The sequence below is a fragment of the Nansenia antarctica genome, assembly GCF_963989245.1.
Source record: "Nansenia antarctica genome assembly, chromosome: 4".
In the NCBI taxonomy this organism is placed as follows: domain Eukaryota; kingdom Metazoa; phylum Chordata; class Actinopteri; order Argentiniformes; family Microstomatidae; genus Nansenia; species Nansenia antarctica.
In genome coordinates this window covers 74,186,480-74,209,196 of record NC_137689.1, presented here as the reverse complement: position 1 = coordinate 74,209,196, position 22,717 = coordinate 74,186,480, and the positions used below count along the sequence as shown (strand labels likewise).

At 48.0% G+C, this 22,717-nt stretch overlaps 1 protein-coding gene across 1 annotated transcript in view; it reads left to right on the top strand.

Moving 5' to 3' along the window:
* The window catches only part of tsc1b (TSC complex subunit 1b), a gene marked incomplete at its 3' end in the record, with an annotated part of 49,544 nt that overhangs the window by 12,602 nt on the left and 14,225 nt on the right, over window positions 1-22,717 (top strand). Inside the window, 7 exon segments of the mRNA XM_080529710.1 lie at window positions 2,408-2,526; window positions 5,801-5,966; window positions 7,904-8,019; window positions 9,225-9,336; window positions 9,470-9,559; window positions 13,896-14,616; window positions 17,664-17,707. Of these exon segments, the coding sequence (XP_080385836.1) occupies window positions 2,408-2,526; window positions 5,801-5,966; window positions 7,904-8,019; window positions 9,225-9,336; window positions 9,470-9,559; window positions 13,896-14,616; window positions 17,664-17,707 (1,368 nt within the window).

Here is a 22,717-nt window from a genome sequence, read left to right as displayed (position 1 = left end):
GACAACTTCTGATAATGTAGCATTGTTTTCATACCATGTTCAAAGGAAGGGTTCACTTTATTACTTACCGTATTTTCCGGACTATAAGTCGCTCCGGACTATAAGTCGCATCAGTCAAAAAATGCGACATTAACTCTTTGACTGCCAGCCATGTTCAGAGCGGAGAGCTCCACACTGCCAGACTTTTGGGGCATTTTCGCTGAACTTTGAAGACCCACCAAATATTGACTTTTCGGACTACATAAACATTGAACATATCTACCAAAACTTTAGACTCTCTTCTTTCATCAGAAAAAGAAAGTTTGTTTCTAGCCTCTTTGAGTGTTTAGAAATCGGCCGTAGAACATAGGGTGGTTTCAGCAAAAACACCTGATTTTGACCAATAAACAGAGAAAACGAGCTTTTTCTGCAGAATTATTATTATTTTATTTTTTTCTGCACTTTTTCTGTATCATCCGACTCTGAACTGTTTGAAGAGTCGCGCGATGGCCGCGATGCTCCGCAATGCTCCGTGCCGCAATGCTCCGCGCCGCGTTTGGCACATACCCTGATCCGTTTCGCCATTACTACAACCCACAGCAAGCCACTTCCTTCTCCAGGCTTTTATCGAACTACTGCCCCCATCTGGGACCGAAATACATTACACCCAAGTCTGAAATTCACTCGCTAGGTGTAGAACATGTCAATAACGCGATCCCCGCGGAAATTTTTTTTTTTCTATAAGACGCCAATTGGCGTCTTTGGCAGTCAACGTTACTATTCTATAAGACGCCAATTGGCGTCTTTGGCAGTCAATGAGTTAAGAGGAAAAAAACATATATAAGTCGCACTGGACTATAAGTCGCATTTATTTAGAAATATATTTCACAAAATCCAAGACCAAGAACAGACATTTAATCTGGAAAGGCAAGTTTATTCAACTACACAATAGCACACAGAACAACAGGCTGAATAGAAGTCTGGTATGTTAACATAACACATTAACAGTTATTCAGCAACACAATAGCATAAAGAACATACCTGGGAGGCTGAATAGGCTAAATGAACATAACAAGCCAGCGAGTCCAACAAGCAAGTTACCAGTAAGCAAGTTCACCAAGCTACCGTTTGCTTAGCTTCAACAAGCTAATGTTTTAGATAACTTCTTCAGGGGTATAGGAGGAGCATATAGTTGTCACAAGCCCAGAGCGGCCCAGAGCGCCCTCTGTCGGCTCGAGACGGTAATGTTTACTCCTTGGTTCATGTCAGTCAGTATGAAATTATATATATATATTGATATATAAGTCGCACCTGACTATAAGTCGCAGGACCAGCCAAACTATGAAAAAAAGCGTGACTTATAGTCCGGAAAATACAGTAGTTAAAAGCAGTGGTGTAGTCTAGGTGATACGCAGGACTGCGCCGTATACCCACTAGGAAAGCCAAGGATTTCCATATACCCACTTAAACATGTGTGAGGATACGTAACAGCGTTTTGTGACAGAACTTTCACTTTCATTCATAAAATTCACCCCGTCTGTGTTACGAAGCACTTGACTTTTGGACCATTGGGACTGACTATAGCGTCATATACCATCAACGGGGGGAGATGAAATATGTCCAAATGCAGCACTACCATGCGCAGATCAGCCGTATAACATGTAATGTTATATATATATATATATATATATATATATAACGTTAGACAGGGAGCGCATATTTATTTTTATGGCGTTCCTAAATGAGCGATATGAGGCTGGGAGGGAAAAATCACAGTATACCCACTAGAAAAAACTAGACTACACCACTGGTTAAAAGTGGCATAACACATGTTTATTCGTCTGCTTTAAAGAGCCCAGTGATTCACTGCTGCAACCAGGCGCCTCCCTCTCTCATATCATTTAAGTTGAATGTGTATTTCAGTATTTGTGTATTTCAGTATATGTATATGTAATGTTTGAGTGTAGAATATGTTATATATTATAAAACTGGTAATATGTATATATATATTACCAGTTTTGACATCTTGAATGTTGTTGTTTTTTTTCACATAATAAAAATTGTGTTTTTACAGAATTCAAGAAAAAAATCAGTTTTTATAAAAATAAAACAGTTTTGTGTTGATCCGAAAAATGATCCGATCCGTGACTCAAAAACCGTGACACGATCCGATCCGTGAGTTAGGTGATCCGTTACACCCCTAATTTCAAGACTGTTTCAAGACTGTTTCATGACTGTTTCAAGGCTGTTTCAAGACTGTTTCAAGACTGTTTCAAGGCTGTTTCAAGACTGTTTCAAATGGGTGTGGTACTGATATGGTCTAAGCCTTCTAACCTCTATTAGGCTCCTATACGACTGTTTCATGACTGTTTCAAGGCTGTTTCATGACTGTTTCAAGACTGTTTCTCTCCCCCCTGGCTGTCCACAGGGAGCTCCTCTTCGACGCCCTTCTCCACCCCCCGGCAGCCGCTGCCGCCCCCCCTGTCCTTACCCCCTCTCTCAGGGACCCAGTTCTCCTACCGCAGCCCCCAGACCTCCAGGCGGCAGGTGAGACCTCCACTATTATTATTTATTTATTATTGTTAGTATTGTGTGGCCTGGGGTGGTCCAGTGGTCTAGCACCGCGGTCTACAGTGCACACATATGCCCATGTCGGCATTGGGTTAGAATCCGGCCCGTGCCCTGCTGACATGCTCTCTCTCCCTTCTTCTCCTTTCCTGTCTGTCTTCACTCTCCTGTCTGTCTTCACTGTCTCTGTCCAATCAAATGAAAAATATGAGTGCGACTGCCCCACTCAGAAAAAAAGTACTTTAAATTAGTTTGATTGCCATGCAATCAACTTCTCAGTCAATTGTTGGAATTGGGTATTCTTTTGCTCTACGAGGCAAAGGGTATCAGCCATAGTCGGCGCCCCTGGAGCAATGAGGGGTTAAAAATGCCTTGCTCAAGGGCACACGCAGCTCCCTCTTGAAACGGGGATAGAACCAGCGAAGCAACCGTTCCGCTCGCTAGCCGCCGGCCTCGCTAACACCTCTAGGCTACCGCCGGCCCCGATACAGACAGATAATAGGATTATTAACATGTCACTGTACCGCCCGCAGATCAGTCTGCCACTGGCCTGCCATGGGATGCCCCCCCCCTCCCCCTCCAGCACCCCGCCCCCCCCCCCTCCCCCTCCAGCACCCCCCCCCCCTCCCCCTCCAGCACCCCCCCGCCCCCCCTCCCCCCTCCAGCACCCCCCCGCCCCCTCCCCTCGCCTGAGCGGGCTGTTGTTGTTGTTGTCCGTGGCCGTTCTATTCACTGCTTGTTGTTTTGCAGAGAGGGTGTTGTTTGTTTACACTTGATATATATCGGCTGTGTCAGACGTTGTTAGTCAATCGCTTGTCCCTGAACGCCCCCCCCCCCTGCCCCTTCTACCAACCCCCCCCCCCCTCTGGGTCTATGAATCGCCCCCTTGTTTTCCAGAGAAGAGAGAGAGGGAGGAGGAGGAGGAGGGAGTGCTGTGCTGCAGAGCGAGGGAGGGAGGGAAGGAGGGAGGGAGAGAGAGAGACCTTGAGTCATTGGAGCTGGCTGGCTGGCTGACTGGCTGGCGTTCGGTCGTGTTCAGGGCCTTAAAAACCAGAACAACATGCCCCCTCACGCCCCCCGCTACCCCGCTGCGGTCTGCGACAGAGTCCGCCAGGGTCCTGTTGCCCTGACGACGCTGTCTGTCTGTCCCCCCCCCTTCTATCCCCTGAGCTGGCCAGGCGGGGGGTCCTGGGCGGGGGTGGTGGTGGTGGTGGTGTTGGTGGTGGTGTTGTTCAGCCCCCCAGGGTTCTCCTCTCCTCCCTGTCTGGGGACTCGACTCTGCCCGGCGCTGATCTGACCCGGCACCACTGAAGCCGAAGAAGAGAAAAACACACAATGGACGCCCGGCCCATTTTTCTAATAGACAATAGAGACACACAAACAAATTTGACAAATCAGTTGTTTGTCAGTTGTGTGTGGCCGGCCTCATATCGCTGGAGAAGTAGTAGTAGTAGTAGTAGTAGTCATTTCTACCCATTTTAATTTGATTTATTATTCAATTCAATTCAATTCAATTAAAACGTAACTTTATTCGCCATGTGCAGTGCACTAGGAACATGACTCTGTATTCTACCATGCTGAACAAGCTACAGTACATACAACAACAAGACGACAACACAACAATACTCAAGACAATATATACAGTACCAATACGAGTGATTGTTATTATTATACAGGAAAAAGATTAAAAGTAAACATTACAGATGTTTAAATGTCGTTACAGTTAGACTGGCCCCTGACTGGGCTAAAACTGGTTTGGAACCAGCAGGTTCCTGTTCTGCTACAACATACGTGACAGAATCCCATAAACAACACAGGAGGTCACAGTCAGGAACAGAAACACAGGCAACACGACAGGGAGACATTAAACAGTTACACCGCGCTGTGGAGGAGAGGACACAGAGGAGTGAGTAAGACGATACAATGAGAGGCGCGGGGGGGGGGTGTATATTAGATCTATCCAGCCACGAATAAGAAGTGGATCATTTAGAGGACATAGTGGTCTGTTTCTCAGTTCCTGCGTTGACTTTTACAGTACCTCCTCTCTCTCTCTCCGGGGCTGACTGAGCGCTCGCTCTCTGTCCTCGCCACGCTCCACAGTCTGTCTGGGAGAGATTGTTCTGAGCTGCCCGCCGCTGTCAGGACTGCAGAGTCACTACCTGTCTCCTGGTCTAAAGACCTTCATCTCTTCAGGCTTCACCTTAACTGTCCCTCCCTAAAGACCTCCTCATCCTCCACTACCCCCCCCCCCCCCTGTACAGTTTCTGTACTTTATGAAAACAAATCTAGCTTCTAGCTTTGTAACTGCCAATGCCCCCTGGTTTTAAGCATGGATTACTTTTGGTTATAATGACAAATGAGTAGATGATTCACGCATTTAGACGAACGTGTTTGTTGTTGTAAGTTGCTTTGGATAAAGGCGTTTGCTAAATGCCAAAATATGTATTGACATCTTCATTACAAACTGTAAACAACTCTCAGGATGAAGGGATGAAAATGAAAGACAGCAGCATGGGGGTGGGGGGGGGGGTGAGGGTGGTGGGGGAGGAGCTTTCTCAGGCTCAGTAGAATTTGAGTCCTCTGTGTATCGAAGAAAGATGCAATCCTCCTCTCTCTCTCTCTCTCTCTCTCTCTCTCTCACCCATCCTTCCTGTCAATCTCTACTGTCTCTATCCTCCTCTCTCTCTCTCTCACCCATCCTTCCTGTCAGTCTCTACTGTCTCTATCCTCCTCTCTCTCTCTCTCACCCATCCTTCCTGTCAGTCTCTACTGTCTCTATCCTCCTTTCTCTCTCTCTCACCCATCCCTTCCTGTCAGTCTCTACTGTCTCTATCCTCCTCTCTCTCTCTCACCCGTCCTTCCTGTCAGTCTCTACTGTCTCTATCCTCCTCTCTCTCTCACCCATCCTTCCTGTCAATCTCTACTGTCTCTATCCTCCTCTCTCTCTCTCCCATCCTTCCTGTCAATCTCTACTGTCTCTATCCTCCTCTCTCTCTCACCCATCCTTCCTGTCAATCTCTACTGTCTCTATCCTCCTCTCTCTCTCTCACCCATCCTTGCTGTCAATCTCTACTGTCTCTATCCCAATAAAAAGCAGAAATGCCCTAAACACAATAATAATAAACAAATTAAATGACTGTTTATTGAAGTATTTTTCCTTGTTTTGTGTACGTTGTGTGTTTGTTGTGTGTGTGTGTGTTGTGTGTTTTGTGTACGTTGTGTGTTTGTGTGCGTTGTGTGTTTGCCTCCCCAGGACTCCAGCTGTGAGCTGACCTCTTCCGGCGGGGGGAAGGACTCTCTGTGGAGCCCCTCCTCCCAGTGCGGCATGGCCACGCCCCCCTCCTCCAGGGGCATGTCCCCCAGCTCAGAGCTATCCCACAGTGCCTCTCACCTCCCCGGCCGGCTGCACAGCACATCAGGTGAGAAGGAGAAGAAGAAGAAGTCCACCATTACAACAGTAGTCGCTAGAAAAACGTTTTCTTTCTTTGATCAGGATTTTATTATGGAAAAAGACAGATCACAAATGTACAGGTAGTCTAATTATAAAAAATTAAATAAAAACCCTAGGTTTAGAAGAAGGTGATAGAAGAAGGTTTTTCCTTCTATCAATGGCCCCCGGGCCTGAGCTGGATTACTCTTCCTGCTACGACTGGTGGACTGATGATTCACTTGCTTAGTATTCAAATGTATTGATTGTAAGTCGCTTTGGAATAAGGCGTCTGCTAAATGCCAAACATGTTAAATGTATAGTCAGGTGAGAAATATATCGTTAGCCTCATAGCATAAGTCATATTTTGGCCAAATTGAGATATCTGCCTAAACTCTCCTCTCCTAACACTGCTAATTCACTGTGCATTATTGCCTCTATGACATCAGCCTATCAGAATGCTTGTTACATTCCAAAATCACTATCTGCCCAAGTCATCTCTTTGACATCGAGGCATTTTTGACACTACATACAAACATGGCTCGGCTGACCACAAGTGAAGCATGACTTAGGCAATTATGCTACGAGGCTAACGATATGCAAAATGAATTGTACGTAGTATACCTGCCTGTATACTGCAATCATGCATACAAGAAAACATATTTTGGAGTCGCCATTGAAAATGCGATTCCACCCGGGACTTGACTTTACCTCAGAGAAACTGCCTCTGTGTTATCCGTCACGATTTGACGACCAGTCAGTCAGTACGATAACTAGGGTTGGGTACCGTTTGGGTTTTATCCGGTACCGGTACCTAACCGATACTTTAAAAACGGTACCGGTACCAAAACGGTACCAAATTCGGTACTTTTGATTTTTAAAAATGACATATATATATATATATATATATATATATATATAATAATAACACGGTCGACAACATTAAACAGCTTTTCACTTTTTTATTGCTGAGGCACAATATATATTAGTTAAATATACACTCAAATTAAAATAAATGAAAATAAAACTCCTGAGCCTTGGGGACTCCATTAAGCTGGGGGTGCCTATCGTTGGTACTGATGTCGAATACGAGACGAGTACACACTTGTTCGGCAGCCCCTCAAGGAAGGGATCTAGTGAAGAGGCCTGCATAGCCCCCAGAACCAAGAAGACCAAGAGGAAATATAACTCTGATGAACTGGAGCCCTCCACCTCGTCAAAATCCAAACTCTGTTGCCGCTCAGCTACTACTACTCCCCTCCCCCTCTCTGGTCCATGATGACATGACGATTCATTTTTTCAGACACAGTAGTAGGATAAGGACAGTACCCGAATATCAAGAGATCCCCGATCATGTTGTCCACCTCGCAGAGACGCAGCCACACATCCGCACTACGTCATCAACAGACACGTCGAATCCTGGAGTGCACTGTCCAATCAAAGGCTTGCGTTCGTAAACTCGCTCTGAGAGCGTCGCAGCGCACACTGGGCCCGACGTCATAAGGGGAGCAAGTCATTTGATTGGACAGAAGGCATTCCACGAGTGGTGATCAGAATTCCAGAACGAGTTTACGGAACGCACCCATAAGTCGAGCGTCGCGTTACGCCAACCCGCTAGCGGAAGTTGCTATTAGCAACCTTCTCGTTATCCTTCCGTACTCGCTGCTTTCACTGAGTGGAAATTTAACAGGCGATGTGACGTCACGACGTAGAAAAATAGAGAAAGAGATAGAAAAGTACCGAAATGAGGTACCGAAATCTCCTTTGCAATTCGGTACGGGTACATACCGAATGTAAAGTAACCGGTACCTACCGGTACCGATTTTCGGTACCCAACCCTAACGATAACCCTTGTTTGTTATTACCTCCGGTGAACAGACGTTCCTCATTGGTTTTCTTCTTTTGTTATTTGTTGATTTTTCGACGCAGGGGGTAAAGGAACGCCGGCCTCCAGCACCCCCGCCACCTCCTCCCCGCCCCCCAGCCTCTCTGACGACTTCCCCCCCGTCTCCCTGCCCCCCAACACCGCCAGCCCCCCACGAAAGGTAGGCCAGCGTCCATGCAGGGGGGGTGGGTGGGGGGGGGGGGCAGGTCGCCTAGGGGGGCAGCTGTGGCGCAGGAGGTAGAGCCGGCGTCTAATGATCGCAAGGTCGGCAGATCGGCGGTTCGAACCCCCACGGCTAGCCACATGTCGAGGTGTCCTTGTCCTTGGGCAAGACACTGAACCCCAAATTGTTCCCAGTGAGCGGGCCGGCGGCTTGCATGGTAGCTTGCCGCCATTGGTGTGTGAATGGGTGAATGAGAGGCCGTTGTAAAGCGCTTTGGAATAAAGCTCTATACAAGTCAGTCCATTTACCATTTACCTAGAAGCCAAGCTAGCAATCGGAAGGTCGCTGGTTCAATCCCTGCCTCAGGAGGCAGCTGCATGTAAGCTTGTGACTGTATTGTATCCATGGTGCCTACCACTGCCGTTGTGCCAGGCACTTAACCCCTAATTGCTCCAGGGGAGTTGACTATGCCTGACCCTGTGCCTATAGCGAAAAAATACATTTCGGTACAGTTGTACTCTTTGCAATGACAAAAAGGTTGACTCTAAAAACGCGCAGTCCTCACTACTGCCCTCTATAGTACAGTTCTCATTTGCAGCCCCTTCCTCTTGGAATTCATTACAGCAGAGTCTGAAACTGTCTCATCTGATCCCTCTTTCCAGTTTCAAGCTCTTGCTGAGAGACATACAGTGCGAGTCCATGATTTGTTCTTGCTATTAAGTTTACCCTCCCTTTTGCCCATTACTGACCCCTCCCTGTCCCTAGCTCTTTAGCTGTCTAGTTTTAGGTTTTTGTTTAGTTTTAGACTATCTTAGACTGTTTTAGACTAGTTTTAGTTTTAGACTATGTAGTTTTAGTTCAGTTTTAGTCTATATTGACGGAAAGTTTAGTTTATCTTAGACTATTTTAGACTAGTTTTAGTTTTAGACTATGTAGTTTTTAGTTTAGTTTTTAGACTATGTAGGCCAGGTTTTGTTTTTTTGTATTGTATTTGTTTGTGGTGGATGTTGTATGCCTGTGAACAGGTCACACTTGAAAATGAGCCCTTGGGGCTCAATGTGTTTCTTACCTGTATAAATAAAGCTAAAAAAAAAAACAGTTCAGTACAGGCTGCTGCATGTACACATGGTAGTCGACACGGCCTTCATTCTACGTCGTTGTTTGAATCCGTTCCTCACCAACCGACCGCTGTTAATGTCCAGGACGACCGACTGGCGGAGTCCTGCAAACCTCCGCTGGTGAGGCAGGAGCCAATCAGAGAGCTCGACAAAGGAGGAGGAGGCGGAGGAGGAGAGGTGGTCAACAACAACCGAGGTGAGTTGTCATGGAGACTCTGTCTCACTCTGTAGGTTCGTCGTCCCCGCCGCTCCATGTTTTTGAACACTGGCCCACTCGCTTTGTCTCATCTCTGCGTGCTCATTGGCTGTCCTCTTTCTTCCCCTCTCAGATGCGTGCGACGGCGAGACGGTTTCCATGACGCTGACGCAGCTGTCGGTCTTCGTGAAGGAGCAGGGCCTGGAGAAGGAGAGGGAGGAGGGTGAGTCCACTGAGGGGGAGGGAGGGGTGGTGGAGGAGGAGGAGGGTGAGTCCACTGAGAGGGAGGGAGGGGTGGTGGGGGTGGTCCTTAAATATACATTCTTGCCATTTAGCAGACGCTTTTATCCAAAGTGACTTACAACAAGTACATTTGTCTGTTGTAAGTGAATCATCTATACATCAGTCATCAAATAACACATCTATGCTAGGACCAGGGTTAGGACCAGGGTTAGGACCAGGGTTAGGACCAGGGTTAGACCAAGGTTAGGACCAGGGTTAGACCAGGGTTAGGACCAGGGTTAGGGCCAGGGTTAGACCAGGGTTAGGACCAGGGTTAGACCAGGGTTAGGACCAGGGTTAGGGCCAGGGTTAGACCAGGGTTAGGACCAGGGTTAGACCAGGGTTAGGACCAGGGTTAGGACCAGGGTTAGACCAGGGTTAGGACCAGGGTTATACCAGGGTTAGGACCAGGGTTAGGACCAGGGTTAGGACCAGGGTTAGGACCAGGGTTAGGACCAGGGTTAGGACCAGGGTTAGACCAGGGTTAGGACCAGGGTTAGGACCAGGGTTAGACCAGGGTTGGGACCAGGGTTAGGACCAGGGTTAGACCAGGGTTAGGACCAGGGTTAGGACCAGGGTTAGACCAGGGTTAGGACCAGGGTTAGGACCAGGGTTAGACCAGGGTTAGGACCAGGGTTAGGACCAGGGTTAGACCAGGGTTGGGACCAGGGTTAGGACCAGGGTTAGGACCAGGGTTGGGACCAGGGTTAGGACCAGGGTTAGACCAGGGTTAGGACCAGGGTTAGACCAGGGTTAGGACCAGGGTTAGACCAGGGTTAGGACCAGGGTTAGGACCAGGGTTGGGACCAGGGTTAGGACCAGGGTTAGGACCAGGGTTAGACCAGGGTTAGACCAGGGTTAGACAAGGGTTAGACCAGGGTTAGGACCAGGGTTGGGACCAGGGGCCATTGGCAGTTACAATACTAGAACAAGGAATAATCACTTTTTGTTTGTTCTTGTTGTTGCTTAATTGTAGTGGTAGTGGTAGTGGTAGTAGTAGTAGTAGTAGTAGTAGTAGTAGTAGTAGTAGTAGTAGTAGTAGTAGTAGTAGTAGTAGTAGTAGTAGTAGTAGTAGTGGTAGTGGTAGTGGTAGTAGTGGTAGTGGTTGTAGTAGTAGTGGTTGTAGTAGTAGTGGTTGTAGTGGTAGTAGTTGTAGTGGTAGTAGTGGTTGTAGTGGTAGTGGTTGTAGTGGTAGTAGTGGTTGTAGTAGTAGTGGTTGTAGTGGTAGTAGTGGTTGTAGTGGTTGTAGTGGTTGTAGTGGTTGTGGTTGTAGTGGTAGTAGTAGTGGTAGTAGTGGTGGTAGTAGTGGTGGTAGTGGTAGTAGTGGTAGTGGTTGTAGTGGTGGTAGTAGTAGTAGTAGTAGTAGTAGTAGTAGTAGTAGTAGTAGTAGTAGTAGTAGTAGTAGTAGTAGTAGTAGTGGTAGTAGTGGTTGTAGTGGTTGTAGTGGTAGTAGTAGTGGTTGTAGTAGTAGTGGTTGTAGTGGTAGTAGTAGTGGTTGTAGTAGTAGTAGTAGAAGAAAGATTTTTCTCATGAAAGATGAGACAAGCTAAAGCAACATCATAGCCTCTGGGTCTGGCTACTTCTGATGCTCCAGTAGTTCATCTGCTCTTACTTCTGATAACTTTGATCATCCTCGCTCCTCGTGACGCAGGGTCAGTTAGTTTCGGAGACTCGAGGGAACCGTTTCAGAACAAGAAGGCGAGGACGTCGGGAGGAAGTCAGCTGACTGGCTTCAATTCAAAGCTAACGAGAGATAAACATCAACATCCTCCCTCCTCTGTGGCCCAGGCCAGATGATGATAGATAACTGGTCATATGTTGACACCAGTGACTCTGAGTGCAGCAGCTCCTCTGCTTACAGGCCTCCTCGTGTTCCCTTGTTGACTATCATCCCCATTGCATTTTTATACACAAAATGACAACACTGTTAAAGCACTTGTGAATGACTGTCATATTACAGAAAAAACTACATTAACAACAACAGCAGCAGCAAAACAATGCAAAACAACTACAAGACAAACACAACACAAACAGTCCGCTTGGTCTTATTTCACATGTTACAGTAAACATAATGTCCTCACCAGGTCAGAATAAAGTACATAAAACATTTATTTAAAAAAGAATTTTCAGGGATAACTGGGAAGGTACATTTCTCTGCGTAGGCTAAGAAAGGCCCCCACATATTTTACATTTTCTTGGAGGAGCCTTTCAATGTTTAAATCTGATTCTTCCAAGTTGTAAGTTATTGATCATTTCTTTTATCCACAGACTGTGAGTAGGCGGTGATTTCCATTTTATTAGTGTTAGACGTCTAGCCAATAATGCTAGACAAGTAGACACGCTGTCAGATCCGCTCGGGGCGGAGGCAAAGGCAACTGAGGGATGTCGAGCAGAGCAGTAATGATATTAGGCTCTATAAATGTCTCAGTTTCCTCTGACAGAGTATTGAAAATCTCAGTCCAGTAATTACGCAGAGATTTACACGACCAAAATATATGTACTAGTAACTATAGTAGAAGAAGAAGAAGAATAGTTTAATGACCACACGACCTAGGTCGGTGGAATTTGTTGTCGGTACAGCTCATAAACAGTGTCAAAAAACATACACACATTGTACATGACATGAACACACATATCCACAAGACAAGACAGAACATATTTACAATTTACAATTTATACAGTGCAGTGAGTCAGGTGTTGAGAGTCCTTATGGCAGAGGGGAAAAAACTGTTTTTGAAGCGGGATGTTTTACACAGAGTAGCTACACAGTAGAGAATAGGAAATGTTAGAATAGGTATAGCATAGCATAGAGTACAGCAATAGGTTAGAATAGGTATAGCATAGCATAGAGTACAGCACAGTGTTTTATTTGTACAGTATAGTATAGTGGATAGTGTACATAGCCTTTATTTGTGTAAACCAGCTCCTTTCCCTTGTTTTTGTTTTAGTTTTTTCTTTCCTAGCACCAGGGGAGCCCCCCCTCCCAAATTTCGTTGTTTGGTACCTGTACTATATCAATGACAAATAAAGACCATTCATTCATACACCTTTAGCTTTACCCTGAAAGGAAGACAGGTAAATATGGCCAATCCAACTAATTTTCAATCTGGTCTTAACAGAAACTCAATGATCTGGCCACCCAAGGGTTGGAGATGGATTATATTAAAACAGGATTATTAAGGCCTCTACAATTCCAGCTACAAAAGTTTAGCCCACTTCCATTTTGCTGTGTTAGTTTAGGTGTTGCCATAGCAACCTCTTGACAGGCAGGGACTTATGTATAACGATAGATAGTAAACTAGTAAATAACATGTATTCAATGTTCATAGACCAAGCGGACACACAGAAAGACATACAAAAAAAAACACGAAATATAACGAACCCTTGTGTAAACAAGCCGTATTACCCCCTCCCACCCTGGCAGAAGTGTCTCCCCAAACAGAGACATGCCGATTAAACCTTATGAAACGTGCTAACTTAGCCAACGTAGCCATCGCCATCATAGTTGACTATTAGAGCCTACAGGTACCTAAGAGAAAAATGTTGACAGTGTCAAGCAATTGTGAACATATATGAAATTAACAAACCCTTAGTAACAGTCCACCCATTAGTATGGAAAGCAACAATTACTGTTGACTTACTGGGTGAAATAGTCCAATTCCAGTAAACAAATGAATGTGGGCAAGGTTAGCCAGCTCACTGCTAGCTCATCCGTGTCTTTTCTCACATTACTTGGATCGACTGCATTCTTTATTTTTATTTTTTATCGACAATTGTCACTTGCAGTGGCAGGATCTTGGAGCCGATGTGTGTGTCTCCGCTCGACAGTGTGATTCTGAGTATTTCCATACAATACAGCAACTCTGACGAGCAGAAGACATCACGGTTGTTTAAGTTTATAAAAGTCACCTTAGTATATGTATATGTTCTATGTTTTCCCAACCATAAAAGACCAGAATCGTGCAAGAAATGAGTAAAATAAAGTCACATTGGAAAGGACGCAAAGTCACGAGGAAACGCGTCTTACATGCTTGGCGCTACGACCACATCCCCTGAACTATCTATTTTATGTACTAGTTGTACTGCTAATTGTATCCTGTCTTATTTGTCACTTATGTCCTGCACTATTGTCACTTTTTCTTATCTTGAATTATGCATTATGAATTATTATCGCCTCATTGTCTTGTGCTGCAACGTCAGGAACCGAAACCTAACAATTTCACCCTCTTCCACTCGTGTTACGTGACGTGTAACAATAAAACCTTCCCCCCCTCCAGCCGCCTTCACCGAGGAGCTGCTGAAGATCGCAGAGGACAAGCGTGACCCGGCCAGCGCGGCGGCGGGGGGTCTGAGGGGCTTCGACTCCCCCTTCTACCGCACCACCGAGACGCTGACCGGCACCCAGCAGGAGAAGCCCCCGGCCGACCCCCAGCCCAGCGGCCCGGCCCGGGACCCCCACGACGCAGAGTCCACGCCTGACAAAGGAGAGAGTACGCCGGGGGCTGGCGGCGGTGGTGGAGGAGGAGGAGGAGGAGGAGGAGGAGGAGGAGGGGGAGGGGACAACAACCAAAACCAACGGCCTTCCAACCTGGAGCAGTCCTGGTCCTTCCAGCCCGTGTTCACCCCGATCGAAGGGGGCCACCGGTTCCACCAGAGCCCCTCGGCCGCCGGGGAGGACGACGCGACCAAGTCGTCGTTCGGCCTCTTCTCCCCCAGCCCCCCCTGCAAGAACCACCTCCCCCCCCTGCCCTACGAGGCGCTGTTCGACCTGGCCCTGCCCCGGGCCGCCTCCCTCTTCGTCAGGAAGAAGACCTCGGAGGCGTGGAGCCGGGCTTCCGCAGAGAGGCTGTCCCAGAGGGAGGACGGCGGGCTGGCGGGGGACGGGGGCGAGGAGGAGGAGGAGCGGGGGGGTGACGGGGCGGTGTCGGCCTCTCCTCTGGAGGTGCTGGATCGCCTCGTTCAGCAAGGGGGCGACTGCCACGACAAGGTGCTCAAGAGGTGAGGGGTCAGAGGTCAAACCACTACCAACCTACCTCAGGGTTTCCACGGGTCCCTTGAAATCCTTGAAAGTTTGTGAATTCGTGACGTTAGAATTATAAGGTTCTATTTTTGTCAAAATGTAGTTTTTTTACATAATCCGATCCATTAGGTGTTTATTAATGCCTGTGTGGTGTTATTTTTAAAATGTTGACATTTTTTAGTTAGTAATTAATAAAATACAAAGGTTCCATCTCACAAAACATAAAGGAATGTAAAAACTTTGACGCTCAATATCTCTGAACTGCCCTAAACGGAGATAGAACCTTATAGTTCTAAGCTCACGAATTTGAGAAAAAGAAATCAAGGTATTAAAGGTTTTTGAAAAATAGACATGGGTCATTGAAAGTGCTTGAATTCCCCTCTCTCTCTCTCTCCAAAAAAAAGATCTATATTCAGAAATGTTTTACTTAGCTCGTCAACTAGTTCTGTCTCAAACTATGCCATGTTGGGTCCTTGAATTTGAGGGAATTGAGTCTTGAAAGTCCTTGAAAGGTGCTTGAAAGTCCTTGAAAGGTGCTTGAACTTGATGTTTCAGAAGGTGTAGGAACCCTGCTACCTGACCAACTTCATGCTGATCGGTTGTCATCCAACCATACAGTTCATGTACTGTATATACACTCACTTTGCACTTTATTAGGAACACTATACTGGGTAGGGCCTCCCTTTGCTCTCAAAACAGCCTCAATTCTTCATGGCATTGATTCCCACAAGATGTTGGAAACATTCCTTTGAGATTCTGATCCGTGTTGACATGATTGCATTACGCAATTCCTGCCGATCTTTCAGGTGCACTTTCATTCAAGCCGGGAATCTCCCGTTCTACCACATTCTCAAAGGGGTTCTATTGGTTTCAGATCCGGTGACTGGCTAGGCCAACTGAAGAACACTGAGCTCATTATCATGCTCATGAAACCAATTTGAGACAACTTTTTTGCTTTCTGACATGGTGCATTATCATGCTTGAAGTAGCCATTAGGAGATGGGTACATTGTAGCCATTAGGAGATGGGTACATTGTAGCCATTAGGAGATGGGTACATTGTAGCCATTAGGAGATGGGTACATTGTAGCCATTAGGAGATGGGTACATTGTGGCCATTAGGAGATGGGTACATTGTAGCCATTAGGAGATGGGTACATTGTAGCCATTAGGAGATGGGTACATTGTAGCCATTAGGAGATGGGTACATTGTGGCCATTAGGAGATGGGTACATTGTGGCCATTAGGAGATGGGTACATTGTAGCCATTAGGAGATGGGTACATTGTAGCCATTAGGAGATGGGTACATTGTAGCCATTAGGAGATGGGTACATTGTGGCCATGAATGGATGCACATGGTCAGCAGCAAACAGCACTCAAATAGGCTGTGGCATTCAAGCGACGATTGATTGGTATTAACGGGCCCAAAGTGCTAAGAAAACATCCCCCACCACACCATTACTGGTACAGCACAGGTGTTCCTAATAAAGTGTCCAGGGTGAGTGTAGTTGTTCCCAGTACCAGAACAACCAGAGTGTTTGTTTTCTGTGGATGTTTTCTGAAGGAGAGAGAAGTCCAGAGCAGTTATGATATCTGGATCCCTCAAGAGTGCAGAACTGGGCTGGGCTGTTGGGCTGCTTCCAGTCCACTGCCCTCCCCTGATCCACGAGAAACGCTCAGTTGAGAACAACTACAGCCATTGTCTGACACCCCCACCCCCCCACCCTCATCCCATCCCTCCCACCACCCCTCCTCCTCACACACACACACACACACACCGACCGTCGTCCACCGCGAGCCAGTCATACAACAGCAGAGACAGTGTCAGCAGAGTTTGAGCTGCTCTGCACAGAACAATCTGGCTTTCCTCATTTCATCCCCCTCCCCTCCCCCCCGCCCCTCCTCCCCTCCTCCCCCCTCCCTCCGCCGCCGCCCCCCCCTCTCAGACTCTTCCCCCCACAGCTGAATAGCAGGCCGTGCCCTGCTTGAGGGAATGTAATTGACTAAAGACAGAGAGGCCATAGAGAGAAAGGTGTGTTGTCTCCGAGGCCCAGATGGGGAGGGAGGGAGGGAGGGGGGAGGGAAGGGGGGAGACTGGGATCTTTCTCTTCCATTCATGTCTATATATGGATACTGAGTCAGATGTGCAGGCCCACTGCTGACCTCGTTGAACGCTCAAACCTGTTTTTATAACCATCATGGCTCTCTCTCTCTCTCTCTCTCTCTCTCTCTCTCTCTCTCTCTCTCTCTCTCTCTCTCTCTCTCTCTCTCTCTCTCTCCCCTCTCCCTCTCTCCCTCCCTCCCCCCCTCTCTCTCCCCCTTTCGCCCTCTCTCTCGCCCTCTCCCCCTCTCCCCCCCTCCCCCTCTCCCCCCCTCTGTCTCTCCCTCTCTCTCTCTCTCGCCCTCTCTCTCCCTCCCTCCCCCCCTCTCTCCCTCCCGCCCCCCCTCTCTCTCCCCCTCCCCCCCTCTCTCTCCCCCTCTCTCCCTCCCTCTCTCTCCCCCCCCTCTCCCCCTCTCGCCCCCCCCTCTCCCCCTCTCGCCCTCTCTCCCTCTCTCCCCCTCTCGCCCTCTCTCTCTCCCCCTCTCTCTCACCCTCTCTCTCTTTCTCTCTCTCTCTCTCTTTCTCTCTCTCGCCCTCTCTCTCTCCCTCTTTCACCCTCTCTCTCTCTCTCTCTCTCCTCTCGCCCTCTCTCTCTCGCCCTGTCCCTCACCCTCTCTCTCTCCCTCCCTCTCTCGCCCTGTCCCTCACCCTCTCTCTCTCCCTCTCTCTCTCCCTCCCTCCCTCTCTCTCTCTCTCACCCTCTCTCTCTCTCTCCCTCCCTCCCTCTCTCTCTCTCTCCCTCCCCCTCTCTCTCTCTCTCCCCCTCCCTCTCTCCCTCCCTCTCTCCCTCCCTCTCTCTCTCTCTCTCTCTCTCTCTCTCACCCTCTCTCTCTCTCCCACCCTCTCTTTCTCTCCCACCCTCTCTCTCTCTCTCTCTCCCTCTCTCTCTCTCTCTCTCTCCCCCTCTCCCTCTCTCTCTTACAGATTACCGTTGCCAAGCAAGTCAGCTGACTGGACGCACTTTGGAGGTAAACAACAACCACACCAAAGCACAGCAGCTACACACCACACTGTAGTTTCACTGCCATGACGGGACGCTGGTGAAATACACCGCTGTACACTAACCAGTCACCTCAGCGCCTACAGTGGTGTATTTTTACGTTTACATTTTGGGCGTCTAGCAGACGCTTAAAACACAGACGCATTTAGCAGGCTCCTAGCAGACTCCAACGCGAATGACAAAAAAATACATTTGGCTAATTAAGTGAATCATCCATCCATCAGTCATCGTAAGAAAAGTAATAGGGGCCGCCATTGGCAGTTACAATGCTAGAAAACCAGGGGGCATTGGCAGTTACAATGCTTTTAAAAAAAGTTTTTTTTTTTTTTTTTTTTTTATTTACAGTAGAGAAACTGTAACTGGGGGGATTGTGGGGATGAGGTGGTCTTCGGGAGGGACAGTTAAGGTGTAGCCTGAAGAGATGGGGTCTTCGGGAGGGACAGTTAAGGTGTAGCCTGAAGAGATGGAGGTCTTCGGGAGGGACAGTTAAGATGTAGCCTGAAGAGATGGAGGTCTTCAGGAGGGACAGTTAAGGTGTAGCCTGAAGAGATGTGAGGTCTTCAATCTACTCCGGCATAACGGTTTTACTGTAGAGTTTACAGTGCCACAATGTCAATTGTCGAGCCCCAAGTTTCCCTATCGCTCCTAAACACACACGGAGGATGTAGATGTACTGTGTGGTTTATGAGTGCACAATGTGAAAGCAGCCAAAATTCAAGTCAAAGTGTATTCATCATATGCACAGGATACAGCAGCATTAAACAGTCCAAGGAAATGCTCTTGGCGAGCTGCCTCTCAACAGTGCTGCAGTGGAGGGGTTTAAAATGTAACTGACAAAAACCCAATGGGAGAGAGGGCATTTGGCATAGTCTCACACTCTCCATATGTAGTGCCTTCGGAGGTACAGTTATTTACATTTACATTTTTGGCATTTAGCAGACGCCTTATTCCAAAGCGACTTACAATCAATACATTTGAATACTAAGCATGTGAATCATCAGTCCACCATTCGTGGCAGGAAGAGTAATCTAGCTCGGGCCCGGGGCCATTGATAGAAGGAAAAACCTTCTCCCTATCGCCTTCTTCTAAAACTATTTTTTTTTTTTTTATATTTTTTTTTTTTTTAATACTGGAGGAACAGAGAAACAGTACAAGGGGGGCGATAGAAGTTCTTAGGGACACAGTAGAGGGGAAAGCGGACGTCTTTAGGAGACGTAGTGCTGAGGGCAGAAGATGTCTTTAGGAGACGTAGTGCTGAGGGCAGAAGGTGTCTCAGGAGGAGCAGTTAAGGTGTAACCTGAAGAGGTGGGTCTTCAGTCTACGACGGAAAATGGGTAGTGACTGCCGTTCTAACAGCCATGGGGAGCTCATTCCACCAGCGGGGAGCCAGAGTTGTGAAGAGACGTGATCGGGCAGCACGACTGCTGTGCAGAGGTGGTGGGGCCAGTCGGCCAGCCGAGGTGGAGGAGCGGAGTGAGCGGGCTGGAGTTTGGGGGGTTACCATTTCCTTCAGGTAGGCAGGGGCTGTCCCTTTAGCTGCCTGATATGCAAGCACCAGGGTCTTGAATCTGATGCGAGCTGCTATCGGGAGCCAGTGCAGGGTGCGAAGGAGAGGGGTGACATGAGAGTGCTTGGGGAGGTTGAATACCAGACGTGCAGCAGCGTTGAGAACAGAGGAGAGGGAGGAAGCTTGAGCAGTGTGGAGGGCTTCCGTGACAGCAAGGAGCGCAGTCTCAGTGGAGTGCCCAGCCTTGAAGCCGGATTGGTGGGGGTCTAAGTGATCCATCTTCTGGAGACAGTCAGTCAGTTGTTTAGATGCCGCGCGCTCAAGGGTTTTGGAAGGGAAGGAGAGAAGGGATACAGGTCTGTAATTGTGGACAGATGAAGGGTCAAGGGTAGGTTTCTTAAGGAGAGGCTTGACTCTGGCTATTTTGAAGGCCGCTAGGACAGATCCTGTGGATAGGGAGGAGTTGATTAGGGTGGTAAGGTAAGGAAGGATGTCGGCGGAAATCGATTGGAGAAGAGGGGAGGGGATGGGATCAAGAGGGCAAGTGGTTGCCCGCTTCGATGTGATAAGTTTGAGAATCTCATCGGGGGAGAGGGGGGAAAAAGATGACAAGCCAGAGACCGAGTGTCGAGGAGAGAGTTTGGAAGGGGTGTTAGCATCGTTAGTAGGAGGAGGGAGAGGTGGGGGGGAAAAGGTGCTGCTGATGTCGTCCACCTTTTTTTCAAAGTAGGTGACAAAGTCATCGGCGGACAGGGAGGAAGGAGGAGGGGGAGGAGGTGGATTAAGGAGTGAAGAGAAAGTGGAGAACAGTTTTCTAGGATTAGAGGCAGAAGAATGTATTTTGGAATGATAGTAGGATGCTTTAGCAGCTGATGCCGAGGAGGCGTAGTTGGAGAGGAGAGAGTGATAGAGGATAAGGTCATCAGAAAGGCCAGTTTTTCTCCATTTCCTCTCAGCTGCTCTGAGCTCTAGTCTACAAGCATGTAGCGTTTCAGAGAGCCAGGGAGCTTGAGGAGAGGATCGAGCTGGCTTCAAGGTTAGTGGACAGAGGGTGTCGAAGGATGAGGTGAGAGCGGACAAGAGGGTTGAGGATGCCGCATCAGTGGATAGAAGGGAGAAGGATTCAACAGAGGGTAGGGAGGATAGGACAGAAGAAGAGAGGGTGATGGGGGACAGGGTACGTAGGTTACGACGAGAGGGTCTTAAGTGGTTAGAGGCTGACAGGGAAGAGGAGGTTTTGAGGGGAAGGGAGAAGGATATAAAGTGGTGATCAGAAACTGGAAGAGGGGTAACAGTAAGGTTGGAAGTGTGGGAAGATCTGGTGAAGACAAGGTCGAGCTGATTGCCTGCCTTATGAGTCGGAGGAGAGGGGGACAGGGTAAGGCCGAAGGAAAGGAGAAGGTCAAGTACTCCGGATGAGAGAAGCTTCTCTGATTGGAAATTGAAGTCACCTAGTGGTACGAGTGGAGTGCCATCATCAGGGAAGGAGCTGAGAAGGCCATCCATCTCGCCTAGGAAGTCACTGAGCTGGCCTGGGGGGCGATAGATGACAACAATGTGGAGTTTGACCGGGGAGGAGACAAAAGCAGCATGAAATTCAAAGGAGGATATAGACAGGTGTGCCAGGGGAAGGACAGTATGTGACCACTTGGGCGAGATGAGGAGTCCTGTGCGAAAAGGAGTAGGCGCCAGAGAGGGCTGCTGGTGTAGCTGTGTTTTCTGGTGTGATCCAGGGTTCAGTGAGAGCAAGGAAATTGAGGGCCATAAGAGATGCATAAGCTGAGATAGCCTCAGCTTTCCGGACCGCCGACTGGCAATTCCAGAGACCGCCTGCGGCGATAAAGTCATGGTCAGTAGAAGAAGGTGGGTAGATGAGATTGGAGGGGTTGCGAGGGGGATGTAGCATCTAGGTGTCCTCCTGAGTGTCAGAAGAACAGGAATAGGGAGAAAGCACATTGTGATATAAGTCCATAGAGGGGAAGAGGGCTAATGAACCAACAGAAGTAGAAGTAGCTAAGCGCACTCAGTAGACCGATGTAAGCGAAGACAGCAGCACTACAAACAAAAGGAAGAGAAGGTACTTAGTACCCTGGCTTCCTCTCAGACCTTCCTCGATGGACTCCCAGAGATAGACTCCCTTGTCTTGTTGTCACAAGTCTTGACTCCCAGAGATAGACTCCCTTGTCTTGTTGTCACAAGTCTTAGTGTCAGGAGGCTGTCGCTCTCAGACAGGCCAGATATTTATGGACACTAACAGGCTTGTAGCCACTCCCCACTAACGAGCACTAATGACAACGACTGACAGGTGTTCTCACTAGTCGCATGTATGACCTCCCTGGCCCTTATCCCTAGCCATCCTAGTAGCATAATAGCCTAGCCTAATAGCCCATCCCGAGCCATCCTAGCCATCTGATAGCCTAGCCTAATAGCCTATCCCTAGCTATTCTAGTGACCCGATAGCCTAGCCTAATAACCCACCGCTAGCCATCCTAGCCATCTATAATAGCCTAGCCTAATAGCTTATCCCTAGCTATTATAGTGACCCGATAGCCTAGCCTAATAACCCATCCCTAGCCATCCTAGTGACCTGATAGCCTAGCTAGCCTAATAGCCTATCCCTAGCCATCCTAGTGACCTGATAGCCTAGCCTAATAGCCCATCCCGAGCCATCCTAGTAGCATAAAAGTCTAGCTTAATAGCCTATCCCTAGCTATCCTGGTAGCATAATAGCCTAGACTAATAGCCTGTCCCTAGCCATCATAGTAGAATAATAGCCTAGCTTAATAGCCCATCCCTAGCCATCCTAGTAGCATAATTCCGCCGTACACTGAAGACCCATCTCTTCAGGCTACGTCTTTAACTGTCCCTCCTGAAGACCTCTTCATCCCCTCTGTACAAAGTTTCTCCACTGTAAATAATAATAAATAATAAAAGCGGCAATTCTCCCTTTCTTCTTCTAGCATTGCTCCTGCTGCCAAACGTCCGCTGGTCGTTGGCACGGATTAGTTTCTCTCACGATGACTAATGGACAGATCGCTTTGATTAAGTCGCTTTGGATAAAGGCATCTGCTAAATGTCAGAAATGCAAATTGTAAATATAATCCCCCTAGTAGAGCGTCCTACTCCAACGGCTAATAGCTGGCAGAGGAAGAGGCAGTTGGTTTGGTTGGGATCACCTCCGCTATGTGGTTACCGTGACTCCCTCCCTCACAAGCCCCTCTCAGGCTAATCATCCCCAGCTGCTCATCACCGTAGAAGTGCCTTGTGTGTTTCGTCGGCCAAAAAACTTGTCTGCCAAGTTATAGCAGTGCTGGAATTGAATAAGCCCCTTCCTGGTTATGTAAGAAGTCCTAGTAAGTAATGTATTTGTGTGTGTGCGTGTGTGTGTGTGTGTGCGTGTGTGTGTGTGCGTGTGTGCGCGTGTGTGTGTGTCTGGTCTGTGTGTGTGTGTGTGTGTGTGTGTGTGTGTGC